The sequence below is a fragment of the Poromitra crassiceps genome (genome assembly GCF_964638095.1).
Source record: "Poromitra crassiceps genome assembly, contig: HAP1_SCAFFOLD_179, whole genome shotgun sequence".
NCBI classification, from domain to species: Eukaryota; Metazoa; Chordata; class Actinopteri; order Beryciformes; family Melamphaidae; genus Poromitra; species Poromitra crassiceps.
The window spans coordinates 350,002-366,053 of record NW_028152201.1 but is presented as its reverse complement, the minus strand read 5'-3'; the positions used below and the strand labels follow the sequence as shown (position 1 = coordinate 366,053).

Genomic DNA, 16,052 nt, shown 5'->3' with positions numbered 1-16,052 from the left:
GTGAGCTTCTCCTGGTTCCTTTTGTTTTGTGAAAATAATTATTCACCATGATATACTACGGATATGAGAGTAACGAGAACACTTAAAATCTCAAATAATTTCAACATTTTCAACCTTCTTTGGCTCATTACCAACAATGTGTAGCAGCAACATGTGAAGGGTTCTCCCAGGCCGCCTCTTTTTAAGCGGTGCAGCCGCTTCTATAAGTGACATGTGTGTCCGTTCTGACACGGACCATCTGTATGTAGAGTATGTACAGTATTACAGTATGTATGTCTGTCCTGTGGGCCCCAGCCCCACAATTGTTGATTTGTATAGCACATTTCATACACAGAGGCAATTCAAAGTGCTTCACATAAAATGGTTGACAGGAAAATAAAAGAATAAAAGAAGAGAATAACATGGACATTTAAAAGCATCACAACAAAACTTTAAAAAAGAGTATAAAAAGGGCATTAAGCAACAGGCGCAACAGTTGCAAAAAGAGCTAAAAACGTATAGGGGACTCAATGGATTTGCATAATAGAATAAATCAGTTTATCTATATTGAGTCCCCCGACATCATGACTATAAGCATGACTACACACACATAAAACTCAGGTCTGGGTACGGTGTCCTCTTTTCCTCTATACTGCAGTTTGGACGCCAAGCATACCCCCGCTTGAACCTTGCGTCATCTGTTGTCCGTCGACAAACAGGCCATTTTTTTTCTCTAAAACTTTTTTCTCTAAATACATCAACTGCCCCCGACTGATGATGTCATGCCCCACAATCATCAAGTGATGTGACTGATGATGTCATGCCCCACAATCTTTGAGTGATGTGACTGATGATGTCATCATGTCCCACAATCTTTGAGTGGGCCAGTGGTGACTGATGATGTCCCACTTATAGGTGGATTATGACATGACAGGCCCCTGGACCTGGATGCATAAAGCCCCTCCCCCCTCCTCACAGCGCACAATTTAGGCCAGAATAACAACTAGACTCTGGGCTGGATTATTCATATATCGCATCAGGCGAGTGCTTCGGGGCACCAGCTAATCTGCCTTGTTGGTGGGGCACCACCCATTAAAATTCAGTTGTTTATAAGCTTTGTCATATTTTCTTTATATATTAGCCATACTCCACGGCCAAAATTAATATTGAATACTAAGAGAATATATGCATAATGAGAATCATGATCACATTCGAATGTGTCCAGTTCAAGCATTTTGTGTGGTGAGAGAAAATCTGTTCACTGGGGGAACTTTGAGAAGGCAGGCTGAAAACTACTTCCTCAAGTGTGTTCACCACAGTCAGGCTTTTCTTAACCCTGCCAGTTAACTGTGGGTGAGAGATCTTCCCTGCCCCTAACTGTAGACTCAGGGTGACAGATTGTTTTCACAACTTAAATGACTTTAGAACGAAGTGGTCGAGTTGATGCTTGTGGAAAAGTTTTCTCTTTGAACTGGACGTGCGGTATGTGATATAACAACCATAATAATGAATAGTCTACAGCATTGCAATATATTCAGTGGGCCACGCCATCCGATGACGGTCTGGAAAAAAAATACAGAGCAGTAAGAATTTGGTGGCTTAAAACAACTGAGTTGGTTAGTTTTACACCAACTTTGCTGGCTGGCCGTGTTCAGATCTTCAAGCCAATCACAGTGCTTAAAAACATGAGGCCCACCCAACCGGCAAGCCGGGCACAGTTTAGTCTGAGCCATGGAGCTGACAGAACAAGGATGGTTGGTGTCCAGCTGATTGAGGTGGGCTGCATCAGGACTAAAGTCCAGGTTCATCCCATTGTCTCAATGTGCTGCTGCTTTCACCTTCTGCAGGTCCCACTGTCACATCATCTCACCTGAAGTGACTGCTTGCTACAGTTATTGAGCTTTGTCTTTGGTGGAATGGAGCCTTGTCTGTGGTGCTGAAGTTGCATTAGATCTCTGTAATGTGTTGTTTGTTTGTCTGTCTGTCTGTCTGTCTGTCTGTCTGTCTGTCTGTCTGTCTGCCTGTCTGTTTGATTAAGTCATGCTCTGTAATGGTTTGGCATTGCAGTCTAAGCCTACAGTCTAATCCTACAGTCTAAGCCTGCAGTCTAATCCTACAGTCTAAGCCTGCAGTCTAAGCCTACAGTCTAAGCCTGCAGTCTAATCCTACAGTCTAAGCCTGCAGTCTAAGCCTACAGTCTAAGCCTACAGTCTAAGCCTGCAGACTAAGCCTGCAGTCTAAGCCTACAGTCTAAGCCTGCAGTCTAAGCCTACAGTCTAAGCCTGCAGTCTAAGCCTGCAGTCTAATCCTACAGTCAAAGCCTGCAGTCTAAGCCTACAGTCTAAGCCTGCAGTCTAAGCCTGCAGTCTAAGCCTGCAGTCTAAGCCTGCAGTCTAAGCCTACAGTCTAAGCCTGCAGTCTAAGCCTGCAGTCTAAGCCTACAGTCTAAGCCTGCAGTCTAAGCCTGCAGTCTAAGCCTACAGTCTAAGCCTACAGTCTAAGCCTACAGTCTAAGCCTGCAGTCTAAGCCTGCAGTCTAAGCCTACAGTCAAAGCCTGCAGTCTAAGCCTACAGTCTAAGCCTGCAGTCTAATCCTACAGTCTAAGCCTGCAGTTTAGTCTTCATTCAGGCCTTTGAAAAATTATGATGGAAACAATACATTTTAGCAAGGTGTCTTTGATATATTTATTTTCTTTTTTCTTCATTATTTTATTTGACAGGGACAATGGACAGTCAGAGACTGTCCCAGACTTAGCTAAGAAGCTAAATTTCATCTGCAGTCCCTGGGTCCCTAGATGATACAAGGACAATCAAAAACACAATAAAACAGTTACAATGTAAATCTGATACACATGCATGTACATGCATGTACATAATCTAATTTAAGTAAAAAAGCATAAAATACAACACCAACAAAATTAAAGATAAAATAAAAGATGCACTGTTTAGCATTGGTTCTTAATGATTACATGATTGTTGGGATTTCAGCCATGATTCTAGTTGTTATTTTAAACTAGTGAAGTTAGGGCTTTGTCTGATGCTACTGGGAGTAGAGTATGAGTTGGATTCAAATGTAATACAGTGTTTCTGTGTGTAAAGCCTAAAATGGTGTTTGTAGGCTCAAGTCAATCTATGGTGTAAACTAGTAATTTGTTGTTTGGTAGCCGGCTACTCCTCCGGGTTAATGTGTATATGTAAAAACGTACATCTATACTACTGTTTTCTGTGGGGGGTGGGGGGAAATGTCCATGGACCACAGTAAGGTCCATGGACCACAGTTTGGGAACCAATGTCCTAGGGTTCCACACTGTTAATCCTGGCCTGACTAAGGGCTAATGTACACCGCCTCCGGAATAGATGCGGTACGACTCCGGTACGGCTGCGAACAGACCAACACTCATGTACATGTAATCTGTATGGACGTATGCGGGATCCGACAAAAATAGAACAGGTGAGTAATTCTTCCGTACAACATGTATCGCCCATCTATTAACATGGGCGAGAGTCGATCCGGCAGTTTTGCCGGATCCGCAACCCAGCTGTACGCATCTGGTGTACATTGCCTGTAAGACATACATTCACCTGCATCTCATTAGATTTACAGCACAGCACCTGAACACTCAAAGCCAAGAGCACAATAAGTAAGGGTTAATGCCCGACGAGGTGTCCATTATCACTTTTTAAGGGACGACGCAGAGGCGTGAACCGGTCCGAGGCGCAGCCAAGGACCGGTTGCCTCCGCGAAGTCCCTTAAAAAGTGATAATGGACACCTCGAAGGGCATTAACCCGCTTATACCATGGTCACTTGCCAAAGAAACAAAACAAGACCATTCATTTATATTTCCATGCATTTTGCAATCAAAATCTAGTTTTCATAACCTTGAATATGAGTTGAGAACCGGCGAGACAAAATAGTCCCCTCGAGATTAAGCTATCATTGGATAAAATGGCTGCTTAGTTTCTTCACCTGGCACAATTCTAGAATCAAGCTAACTAATAATTTCGCCAATCGTAGCCTATGTAACAACATACAAAATAAAACGGCAATGTCTAAGAATGCAACGCCATGTAACTGGGTCGTTTAAACTCGCATTCCAGGGAATTGCGTTAATGTCTGCGGGGTCTTATAAGACGTAAATGGCGCGAGGCAGGAGTAGAGTGAAAACTATCTGCTTTCAGTATGTTGGAGTCCAGGTATGTTTTGTACAAGGACGTCTCTCAGTGTGTTGCCGTTAACTGCCCATTGCGTTGTTTTATTTTTGTTGATCTCATCTATTTCCTCTTGACTTGATTTGTATCAGTGATAAGAGGCAGCGCGCGCTCTCCCAGAGCGCCTGGCTGCTGGTTGCTGCAGGGTGTAAACAGGGGGTTTGACAGTTGACAGCTGAGAGCCCGGTTTCTGTCAGCTGACCAGAACAGAGCCGGCTTCTCTCAGGAGAGGGAATCTCCGAAACGAAAATGAGTTATTTCTCTCTCTCTCTCTCTCTCTCTCTCTCTCTCTCTCTCTCTCTCTCTCTCTCTCTCTCTCTCTCTCTCTCTCTCTCTCTCTCTCTCTCTCTCTCTCTCTCTCTCTCTCTCTCTCTCTCTCTCTCTCTCTCTCTCTCTCTCTCTCTCTCTCTCTCTCTCTCTCTCTCTCTCTCTCTCTCTCTCTCTCTCTCTCTCTCTCTCTCTCTCTCTCTCTCTCTCTCTCTGTGTCAAAGGCCGGGCTCGCCCCCGCTCATGCACGTTAAAAAATCTCCGAAACGAAAATCAAAATTGTAAATAAGAGTTATTTTTGATAAACTGAGCACACAGGGGTGATTTAAATACTTACTTTGACCGACTCAATTTTTTTCTCAAGTTCCAAAATTGTCATATTAACCCTTAACGGGGGTATAGAGCTCAAACAGCTCTCTTGATACCACTCTTGAAACTATGGCGCATTGATATGAACGGTGAACAGACCATTTAGCTAGGTGTCCATTATCACTGTACAATATCACTTTTTAATGGACACCTTGCAGCCAATCAGAATCGAGTATTCACCCAGACCATGGTATAACAAGAAATAAAAATCTTGAAGAGGCTGAGGGTTATTATTCTTTTTTAACCTTTATTTATTCAGGGGAGTCTCACTGAGAGCAATGCTCTCTTTTTCAGGAGCGCCCTGTTCACATCTGCTGGTGCACTGAGCAGCCCCACTGCAGCGGTCGGGGTTAAGGGCCTTGCTCAAGGGCACCTCAGTAGGTGGTTATCGGCTCACTGAGCTCTTGGGCCCCTGGGCCTGGTAGGCCCGTTCAGTAACACATCCCTGGTCCCACTGATGACGTAGGTTGATGACATCATCTCCCGTGCTACAAACGGACATCATCAACCACGCACGCACACACACACACACACACACACACACACACACACACACACACACACAGAAATGAGTAAAGAGTTTCCAGTACTGATGCTCTGCAGCTATAACACAACCCTTTTCTGTCAGAATATGAATTGTGATTTACAATGACAATTGATGCAATAATAAATAAATGACTGAACCTGGAGCCCTGTGTGCGTGTTTACTCTTTGAGAGTTAGGCCTACTTTGACATCTATTAGCTTCCTTTCTTGAGGTTCATTTGAGTAAGAACGGTAATAACTTCCTGTAAAGAGGAAGGAAGTGAATGTGTGATCAGAGATGCAGGCTTTGTGCAGACAGCCCTCACACTGACTCTGTCCAAAAGCACAACTTCTACATTCTCAGCCCTCACTCACTCTGTCAGCAGAGTGCTGTTGATTTGGACAAATCATTTCATGAATGATGGATTTGTGATACGGACGCTTCAAATATTGTTCTTCAGTCATCTTTGTGGAGGTTGAAGGACTGCGGCCATGTTGTTGGCAGAAGCTGGATGTGTGTTTGTGGCTTTGCTGTGCCTCTCAGGTATGAAGTGATTGTGTTTATCTCTTGTCAAATAATGATCATTTGTAAAGTGGAGTTGCAGAAGAAGTTGTTGATGTTGATACAACATGACAACATCAGTTAACCTGTACAATGTGGCCCTTAATAGTCTTGGGACTTTTGTCTGTGTTAAGGCTTGTTTTATTGATTTTTGGTATGTTGGCCAATTGAAGAGCACATTTTCAATAAGAGACTTACTTAGAAAATATAAGTCATAATCTGAAGATTTTGCTAATGAAGTAACAAGGTGAACGACCGTAAGTGGTCATTTTGACCACTAGATTCCAAACTCTATAATCTCTCATGATAAATACCAAATTGAGAGATTAATGCAATTACTGTGTTAAGATATATTTTAAAAAGACAAAACAACACCAAAATGTGAAAATATAGACTAAAAAATAGGTCTAGAACCCCTGAGAAATTCAGTGAGGTCAAAATAGCCGCCTATAGTCTTTCTAGGTAAAAATGACATTTTCTTTGCCTTTTGTGTAATTCATATACAAACTATTTTAAATGCCAATACAGACACTTTTAGGAAAAGTCAGCTAGCAGCAGCGTTGCACTTTTTTAATTCAACAAAGTTATTGCACATGTAAATTTCAAAAAGGTCAAAATGACTGCTGTGGTCTTTCTAGTGTTAAAATGAACTTTTTCAAGTGCACTTAATTCACAGCAGGCTATCATCATTCAAATAGCCTATAAAGCCATGATTTTAGATGAAGAAATCTGTCCAGATATTTTGATAATGTCAGCTTCTGTTTCAGGATTGGAACAAGCGAACAGCATCTGTGCCTTGAAGGGCTCATCAGTGGATCTGCCCTGCTCAGTTACACATCCCACTTCAAGCAAGATATGGTATACTGTAGACTGGGAGGGCCAGAAGAATGAGGTCTCTGTAGATGATCGTGTTATGTATGATAAGTCTAAAGAGAGTAACTCCACCCTAACAATCAATGATCTAAGAAAGACTGATTCAAATAAATACTGCTGCAGAGAAGCTACTGACAACTCAGAATGGAATTGGTCCAGTGATATTTCTCTCCTTGTTAGAGGTACAGTGCTTCTTTCTCAGTGATTTATTACTTTGAGAATAATATCAGTACAATTAACAGTCATTTGTTATTCCAGACCTCCAGGTGAAGGTGATTCCTGTCACAGCGACAGAGGGAAAGAGAGTAACACTGATATGTAGCACCAGATGTGATCTGACTGAAAAGCCTCCAGTCTACATGTGGTACAAGAATGGAGTGTTTCTCTATCAGGACTGGTCTCCCTGGTACCAACACCTGGTCAGCAGTGAGGAAGCAGTCAGATACTCCTGTGCTGTCAAAGGCTACGAGCAGCTCAGAGCCCCTGAAGTCTCAGTGGGTCAGTGGTGACATTAGCTCATAACTTCTTTGACATTAGAGAATTATGATAAAGGAACAAGAAAGACATATTTTCTTAAAAATAATAAAAGGGCTGTATATAGCTATGATGAAAAACCTAAATTATGACTAAGAAATATTGTGATAAAATAAATGTTAAATTATGCTCATTAATATAATGCTGTAATGCAATGTATCCCCCCTATAGGTTTCCACTCCAGTACTGTAATGAAGTTCATTAATATAAGAATGTATGTCGTTTCTTTTCCTGCAGATTCTGTCACATCAGCCTGCTTTAGTGTGACCTATGCTGAAGGGAGGATGTGTTCTTCTGAGCAGCCCTGCTCCATCACATATCCCACAGGTTAGAGACTAGCTGTTATCCATCCTGTTCACTCAGTAACTCACACAAGTATTTTAGTGCATTAAATAATCTAGAATGTTTATCAGCCTCTATGGGCAAACAGTAATAATTACATCCACATCAACAGAACTTGACTTCTCCACAAGCCTTTGGCAAAACCCAAAATTAGAACATTTACCTTTTGTTACTGGCACAATTACTTCCTGTCATGTTTTTATAAGCCTGCTTTGCTATTTCACGTTAACACATTGAGTGCCAAGGACGTCTGTGGACGTCCTAAAAAAAAGTAACGAGGAGTGCCAAGGACGTCTGTGGACGTCCTAAAATCATAATTCATATTATTCCATAATTCTGCTGTTTAAGGTCGTACCCAGCCAGTGAGCATGAATCCCTTCAAGGGATCACACGGCGCCACCTTAAACATCGTCACAGGAGCTGCTCCACCCACCTCAGATCCTTTACTTTGTACAGGAGACAGCGGAGAAAGCTGTGATCAAAGTGGAAACCGATGCATGCTTTCTGCCAGAGCCGTATATATTGCTCTGTCTACACTACAGCGGAGAGTGGGCTTGGCTGCATCCGCGCTCACAACTGAGCTCTTATGCTTCTATCTATCTCCACACGATTTCCTAGAAAGCCAGCATCCGAAGCCGAACGGCCAAGCCTTTTCGTTCAGTCGCGTTTGCCAGCGCGCATCATTTCCTTGATGGGCGCTGGGATCTGTCCGGGGCAAAAACGGAGTCGAGAAAACAAACTCTGTGCGTGTGGGAGGAGCCCGCAGCTCAGAGGTGGAGAGGGGGGGGGGGGGGGAGAGGGGTGTGTGGCACACAGGCTGCACAGAAACCACACCACACGCCACCACATCAGAAAACACCAGCCAGAGTCAGTGAATGTGCTCGAAATTAGAGTGCAAAAGGTATTCATAAAAGGGACTATATCTTGGAAAGTTAAAAAAAACGACAGAAAACCCTTGAAAGTGCACTTTTTTGAGAGGCTGTCATTTCATAATGGAACTGTCTAGAAACAAAATTTCTTCTTTGGAAGAAGCAGGAGTGTTCACTGTTTCATTAAAGTCCAGCCCCGTTAATATAGCCATAATAGAAAAAATTCTATAGCTGTTTTCAACTGAATGGAAGTGAATCTGGCACAGGCTCCAGACAATTTTACTGAAGCGCTGTGGCACTCAATGTGTTAAACATCTAATTGAAATTTAAAATTCTAAAAAGAAATTGCCATGTAACTGATGAAAATTCATCATCTCCCAACAGAACTACATGTTGAAGTGACTCGTGTTACCAGAAAGGGAAAGTTTGCCAAACTGACGTAACACCAACTGCACTCTGACTGACCCCAAACCCACCTACACCTGGTTCAAGAATGGACAATTCAAAGACGACGACGTCATCTCTACTTCCAGCTCCTCTGTTGACAGCTTCTCCTGTGCTGTAACAGACCATAAGGATTTACGCTCTCCTGCAGTCTGTGAGTATGAAACAACTCACAGTACTGCATAACTTCTGCTATGAAACCTTTGTTTGATTAGTCTGCAATGTTTAAAAGACAGTAAAAAATCTGATCTGAGGGGTGTCTGGGCAGTAGAGGTAAAAGCACTCTGCTATCACCACAGAGACCCAGGTTCAATGCCTGGTCACGATACTTCCAGGTTGGACAGACGTTCCTACAGACATGGTCGGCCGTGTCTGCGGGAGTGAAGGGGGGAATGAGTCCTGGTCAGCAGGGGCGGACTGGGATCATAATTCAGGCCGGGCATTAGATACCAAGCAGGCCAGGCCGATACGGGCCGACGTGCGTGCCGCCGTCGAAAAATTGGGGCCGTTTGAAGCCCAATTTGGGCTGTTTGAAGCCAGATTTGGGCCATTTGAAGCCCAATTTGGGCCGTTTGAAGCCCAATCTGGGCCGTTTGAAGCCAGATTTGGGCCGTTTCCAATTTGGGCCGTTTGAAGCCCAATTTGGGCCGAGTCCAATTTTACAATGAGATGCACCCACTTTAACCCTGAATAAAGTAATAAAACCACTAGTAAACCAGTAGGCGGCACCTGGCCTGCTGTTCAGTGAGTGGCCTGACTGTGGGCACCAAACATTTTTTTCTTTTTTTTTTAGGCCAGGCCAGGCCACCGGGCATTTGCCCGCAGCCCGACGTGCCCGATTATGCACTCCGTGCCTGCTGGTCAGGTTCGGTATCTTTCCCAAGGAGACTTCGAGGAGGAGCCGAAAATCAAACCACTGACATTCTGATTACAGCTGCAACAATTAATTGATTAATCGATTAGTCGATCGACAGAAAATTAATCGACAACTATTTTGATCATGGATTAATCGTTTTGAGTAACTTTTTAAGAAAAAAGTCAAAATTCTCTGATTCCAGCTTCTTTAAAGTGAATATTTTCTGGTTTCTTTACTCCTCTATGAGAGTAAAGTGAATATCTTTGGGTTGTGGACAAAACAAGACATTTTGAGGAAGTCATCTTCGGCTTTGGAAACGCCATTTTCTGACATTTTATAGACCAAACAACTAATCGATTAATCGAGAAAATAATCAACAGATTAATCGATTATGAAAATAATCATTAGTTGCAGCCCTAATTCTGATTAGTGGATGACGAGCCACAGCCGCCCATTATTATGTGTTTTTCCTTGTCACACCATACTTATGAGATTAATATCATTGCGGAGCACTTCACCAAAAAACAATGCTTTTTTACTGTATTTTGTACATGATATCTCATACATATCCGACAACTGTAGACAGTTTTGCATTCAGTTTGACAGATATTGGCTGAGTTTCCCAACAAAGAAGCTTCTTAAGAGTTAAGAAGCTTCTTAAGGAGTTAAGAAGGCTCCAAAGAAGTGTTTCCCAAACGCCTTCTTAACAGAAGAGAAAAATAAAAAAAATAGAAGGCTCTTAAGAAGCATCTTAACTGGAGCTGTCCACCATCTCGATGTGAGAGGTCCTCTGCGGCCCACTTGATGGCACTCTGAGCCCACCAGTGGGCCACGACCCAGTGGTTGAGAAACACTGTTGTAGAATAACCTAATCATGGTCATGTTAAACTTTATTAAACATTATTTATTTCAGACATGGACTGCAGTTCAAATTGCTTTATATACACAGCATACAACAAAACAGAGAAACACTACAGAATTTAAGCAACCTTGGGTTCTGTGAAAGGTGCTATATAAATCCACAACATTATAAAAGGAATCCATTCTGATTAGAGGAATATAGCCTATGGTAAAACATTTAAAACACAAGTAACCATACATAGAGGGGAGATTTTCAAGTGTTCCCCAATTTTAAACACTAAAGGGTGCATGAAAGAAAGGAAAAAGGGAAAAACACAAGAGGAACAGTGGACACAAGTATCTCCTTTTGCCTGACGCGGCTGGATCTGCCAGTGTTTTGTCATTAAGAAGGTGTTAAGAATGCCCCAGACCCTTCTTACAAAACCTTCTTAACGAAAGATCATCTTAGCGCTAAGAAGCTTTTGGGAAACGCAGCCTTCTTAACGGAAGATAATTGGAAGATAATTTTAGGCTAAGAAGCAATCGGGAAACACGTTGGCTTCGTTGGCTTCTTAGGGGAGCCTTAAGAAGGGTCAAAGAAGCTTCTTAGCGCTAAGAAGCTTTTGGGAAACGCATGCCTTCGTAAAGAAGCAATTGGGAAACGCGTTTGCTTCTTAAGGAGGCCTTAAGAAGGGTTAAATTAGCTTCTTAGCGCAAAGAAGCTTTTGGGAAACCCAGCCATTGAGAGTTGATTTGAGTTAGGTTATGGACGAGTGATGTCATGGATCTGTAAGAGTAGCCTACAGATCCAATGGTTCTGTTCCGATGAGATCACTGGTCCACAACTTACCTCAAGACAATTATCAATAACTGTCAAAGTAAATTAATGTCTGCAAACTGAGTTTGCAGATTTGTTTTTATGTGTGTTTTTGGATATGTGTGAGATCATGTACAAAATAAGATTTTTTTTGGTGAAGTGCTATAGATTTAACTATTGTTTTGTTTTATAAAGATATTAGCAGGTTAGGGTGGAGAGTGTGCGCATCTGCATGTGTTATGCTCTCCAGGAAAAACTCCTCACTCCCTCCTCCGTCCACAGGGGGTCTGGGTACTGTGAGCACATCTGGAATTGGCAATGGCAGAATTGGAAAAAACAATGGGGTGAATAAAACAAGGATTTGGGGCATCCTGGTGGCTCTGTGGTTAAGGCACATACTATATTAACTGTGACATCCTGCGTTCAAGTCCAGCCCTTTGTCACATGTCATTTCCCCTTCCTGTTCTCTTCACAGATTATCGAATGCAAGTATTATATTTAAAAGTGATATTCAATCATTCAAAGTGAGATTTCACTTTTAGTCTTTCATCTATATTTCAGGAGAATCTGTGCGCTGGAAGGCTCTTCAGTGGACATTTCTAGTGATTACTCATATCCCAGTGACCAGCAGTCCAAGCCTAAATTAGGTTATAGTATAAGGAAACCTGGCATGGTGCTTAGTGAAAGTCTGATAGAAGATGCACGTCATGTGTATCATGACAACATGGAGAACCACCACATCCTCAGAATCACAAACCTGACAAAAAGTGACTCAGCAGAATACACATTCAAATTCCTAATAGATGACCGGGAAAAGCAAAAATCTGGTGCTCCTGGAGTCACTTTAATTGTGACAGGTAAGTCTTCATTTTTGTTGTGTCATTTTATCTTCTAATGAGCATCATTTCCTGATGGGGGCTCATTGTGAGCCTTTCTGTGAATTCTAGACTCATCTGTGATTTCAATCATGAAATAAGAACATCCTTCCATAATTTTCTCCTGATTGAAATATTATATCTTTAACACTGAGTGATCAGTCTAACCATCTCTCAGCCCTGAAGGTTCAGGTGACTCCATCTGCTGTGGTGACAGAGGGCCAGACAGTAACACTGACCTGTAGCACCAGCTGTCCTCTGGCTGACAACACCACCTATATCTGGTACTACAACAGACGACCTCTGACCTCACCAGAGAGCCAGCACAAACACCTGGTTCTGGACCCAGGCAGCAGGCAGCATGCAGGAACCTACTCCTGTGGTGTCACAACCCTCCAACACATCAACTCCCCTGAAGATACGCTCACTGTCACAGGTGAGTACGGCTTTAAGATATTTGATGAGGAGTGTTTAGGTGTTACAGGTATAGGTTATTTTGCATTTGAACTTCACAATTGTTCCTTATTACGGTATCACATTAAGAATCACAAACATATTACATCACTTACACAATTTTTTTTTTTATTTTATTTAACCTTTATTTAAACAGGTAAAAACACGTTGAGACCGAGGTCTCATTTTCAAGTGTGACCTGTTCAGACAAGTACAAATTACAAAGACATAAAAACAATCAATACAGTCCGTACAATAACAACATATTTCTTTCTGACTGGTGGATATTTTATTAACATCTGTATAAAGCTAATATCAAGCCAGACCCTTCAAAAAGTGAGTCCTCTGGTGAAACAGTATGTAGCAGGTCAGTGACATTGACTTGCAGCAATGATGTTAAGTATATCTGTTTCAAGAAGACTGGAAATCAAGATCTTAAATCTATTATTACCTTTGCTGAAGATGAATGCATGCAGGTAGATGCTCCACCACTGGAATAATGTGAGAAATACAGTAAATGGGACAGATTAGATTTGGTATTGTATGGAAGTGATTTGTAGATCAATCAGGCATCTACAGTCTTTCTGGAGTCCAAGTGACAGAAATCTGTTCTAGTGATGGACAACTTTACGCTTTAACATCAATAAATTAACTTAAAAAGAAAATCCACCTAATTCACATTTCATTGGATCACAGACACAGGGACATGGACGTGGACATGGACAATAGCAGCAGCTGCAGGAACCGCTGCTGTTCTCCTGGCTGTCATACTCCTCTCTGTCTTCCTGTGGATGAGGTGAGCTGTGCTCTGTTTCAGAACAATGACATTCAATCTCTTGTCTAAAATGTATTCATTAATTTAGTCATGCATTCATTCATTCATTTGTTACACTAATCAGAAGAAAGAGGACCTCCACTCAACCCCCTGGACCTGGGACAACAGGCAACTCTGTGCAGGTTAAGTACAGTAATTAAACAAGTCCATTGCAAAAATATAAACATTGTTTAGGAAATGTTACACCTTTTCTCCCTTGCTCTTATTTCTTAAATTGGTCTGTCATAAATATCTTACTAGTGCCACAGAAATATATTTTCCTTTATTTGTATGGTCACTGCAGTTATATATATATATATATATATATATATATATATATATATATATATATATATATATATATATATATATATATATATATATATATATTCATATTCTATGTTCTCTACCCATCAGTCAAACCAGCCTGGTCATGTATATGACACCATCTCAGCTGTAGGCCAGAGCCCCATCCTTGCTGCACAGAGCAAACCAACAGAGCAGCCTGAGCTTCACTACTACAGCAGCATCCCCTTCTCTGAGAACAAGGAGGATCCTCTCTACTCCCTCATCCAATTGGCTCAGCCCCAGAGACAGGAGGAGGATCCTCTCTACTCCCTCATCCAATTGGCTCAGCCCCAGAGACAGGAGGAGGATCCTCTCTACTCCCTCATCCAATTGGCTCAGCCCCAGAGACAGGAGGAGGATCCTCTCGACTCTGCCGGCCAATCAGCTCAGCCCCAGAGACAGGAGGCGGATCCTCTCGACTCTGCCATCCAATCAGCTCAGCCCCAGAGACAGGAGGAGGTCCAGGATGCTGCTGTCAACTTCAACAGACCCAACAGTGATGCTGGGTGAGCACTGAGCAGCTCTTGTCATTACAACTGGCTCAAAATGTCAAACTTTGAAAAGCCGTGATTGCTACACTGCTGGTCTGATTTTGATTAAACTTGGCCGGTGGAGTGCCAGTGTCATTCGGATGACATGTTTACATTATGCTACTGACCACAACCACAACTCAGATTTTTTTTTTTTTTTTTTAATAGACAATAGGCTACACTAATCTGCAAAACACTTTGCAAATTGGTTAACTTACTAATGTGTTGTTGTTGTTGTTGTTTTTCAGGCTCATTGGCTAGGCAGTGGATCTCTACAGAGTCTGAAGGCGTGAACACACTCTCTGTGGTGTACTGAACTAGTGTTTCTCAACCACTGGGCTGCAGCCCACTGGTGGGCCTCAGAGCACCACCTAGTGGGATGCGGAGGACCTCTCACGTCAGAATGATAAGCTATCATGTATTTGGGAAGGTGGTCCTCGGAAATGTTTTAACAATCAGAAGTGACCTTGAATTAGAAAAGGTTGGGCTTTCCTTTAGTAACTAAACAACCTTTCAACTTCAAGCAAACTCTTCCATTATCTTTGCATTTGTATTTACATTTAACTCATTGAGTGCCAGCCACTTTTGGAGAATGGACGCTCCCAGTGCCAGAGTTTCAGAGCGTTTTCAGTGATTTCTCGAGGCCCACAGAATATTGTGTGATATTACTATGTAAACACTGAACACGCACAAAGAACGATGAGACTCTATTCTATCATCTGCAAAAAAAAGTTTATTGATCCCATTTTCCGTTCTTTAGTTATGAGCCGGAGAAGATAGCTTGATTCATCCAAAAACAGCAATTTTTTTCTAGAAGCTGAGATAATTGGCCTTTTGTGAAATTAAACATTTCAAGCACATCACTGACTCTGAAGCTAATCTTTTCTAATGTAGTCACACCTCAAAAATAATTTCCTTCAATAAAACAGTTTAGGCCAGGGAATTTTGTTTGGCAGAATAATATTTTTAGCTACAACCAGCAGCGCTGGCCCCTGCGTGCGCTGCTGGTTGCAGCTTCTTGCTGGTCTTGATTTGCTGCTGGTGGGCATCGGATATTCTGGCTTGCGTTTGTCAATCCTGTCCTGCTGCCTGGGTCTGTCTGGGTGTTGCGTGCTGCTCTGCGTGCCCCCCCCCGCCCCGCCCCGCCTCGCCTCAACTGCACTCCTCCTCCTGTCTGTGGTGGCTCTCTGCTGAGTTTGCTGTGCGCACAGTGAAGGGTGCGCAACATCCATTTTTTTTACAGCGTTCCGCGTGTGTTTGTCACCGGCAACGATGCTTCCAGTTGAGAATAATAACAACTGCACGGTGTGGATGTGCGGCTGTGCTGTCGCAACCGACACGGAGCGGCTCAATTGTGGGAGCAGATTGGCTGCTGCAGGCACAGCTGCAGTAACGTGCTTCAGCATATCGATGCATACGGATGCGATGCGATTTCCGTTTCCATAACGACTTCTTCTTTGTTTTTTCCTTGCCTTTCTGTTATGTGGAGAGCACTGTCGCCACCTAAGGGTTCTGTAAAATAGGTTATAGACCTCCAATAGCTACA

The 16,052-nt window shown here is 42.5% G+C and overlaps 1 protein-coding gene across 1 annotated transcript; it reads left to right on the top strand.

The window, feature by feature from the left end:
• Positions 1-12,210: 12,210 nt before the first annotated feature.
• Positions 12,211-15,224, top strand: LOC310770701 (uncharacterized protein; the record flags this gene model as incomplete). Its single annotated transcript, XM_083663431.1, has 6 exons — positions 12,211-12,343; positions 12,540-12,797; positions 13,511-13,610; positions 13,714-13,771; positions 14,046-14,482; positions 14,755-15,224. 6 exons carry the CDS (start codon positions 12,211-12,213, stop codon positions 14,765-14,767), a joined length of 999 nt encoding a protein of 332 aa, XP_083519557.1. The 3' UTR covers positions 14,768-15,224.
• Between the last annotated feature and the right edge of the window lie 828 nt (positions 15,225-16,052).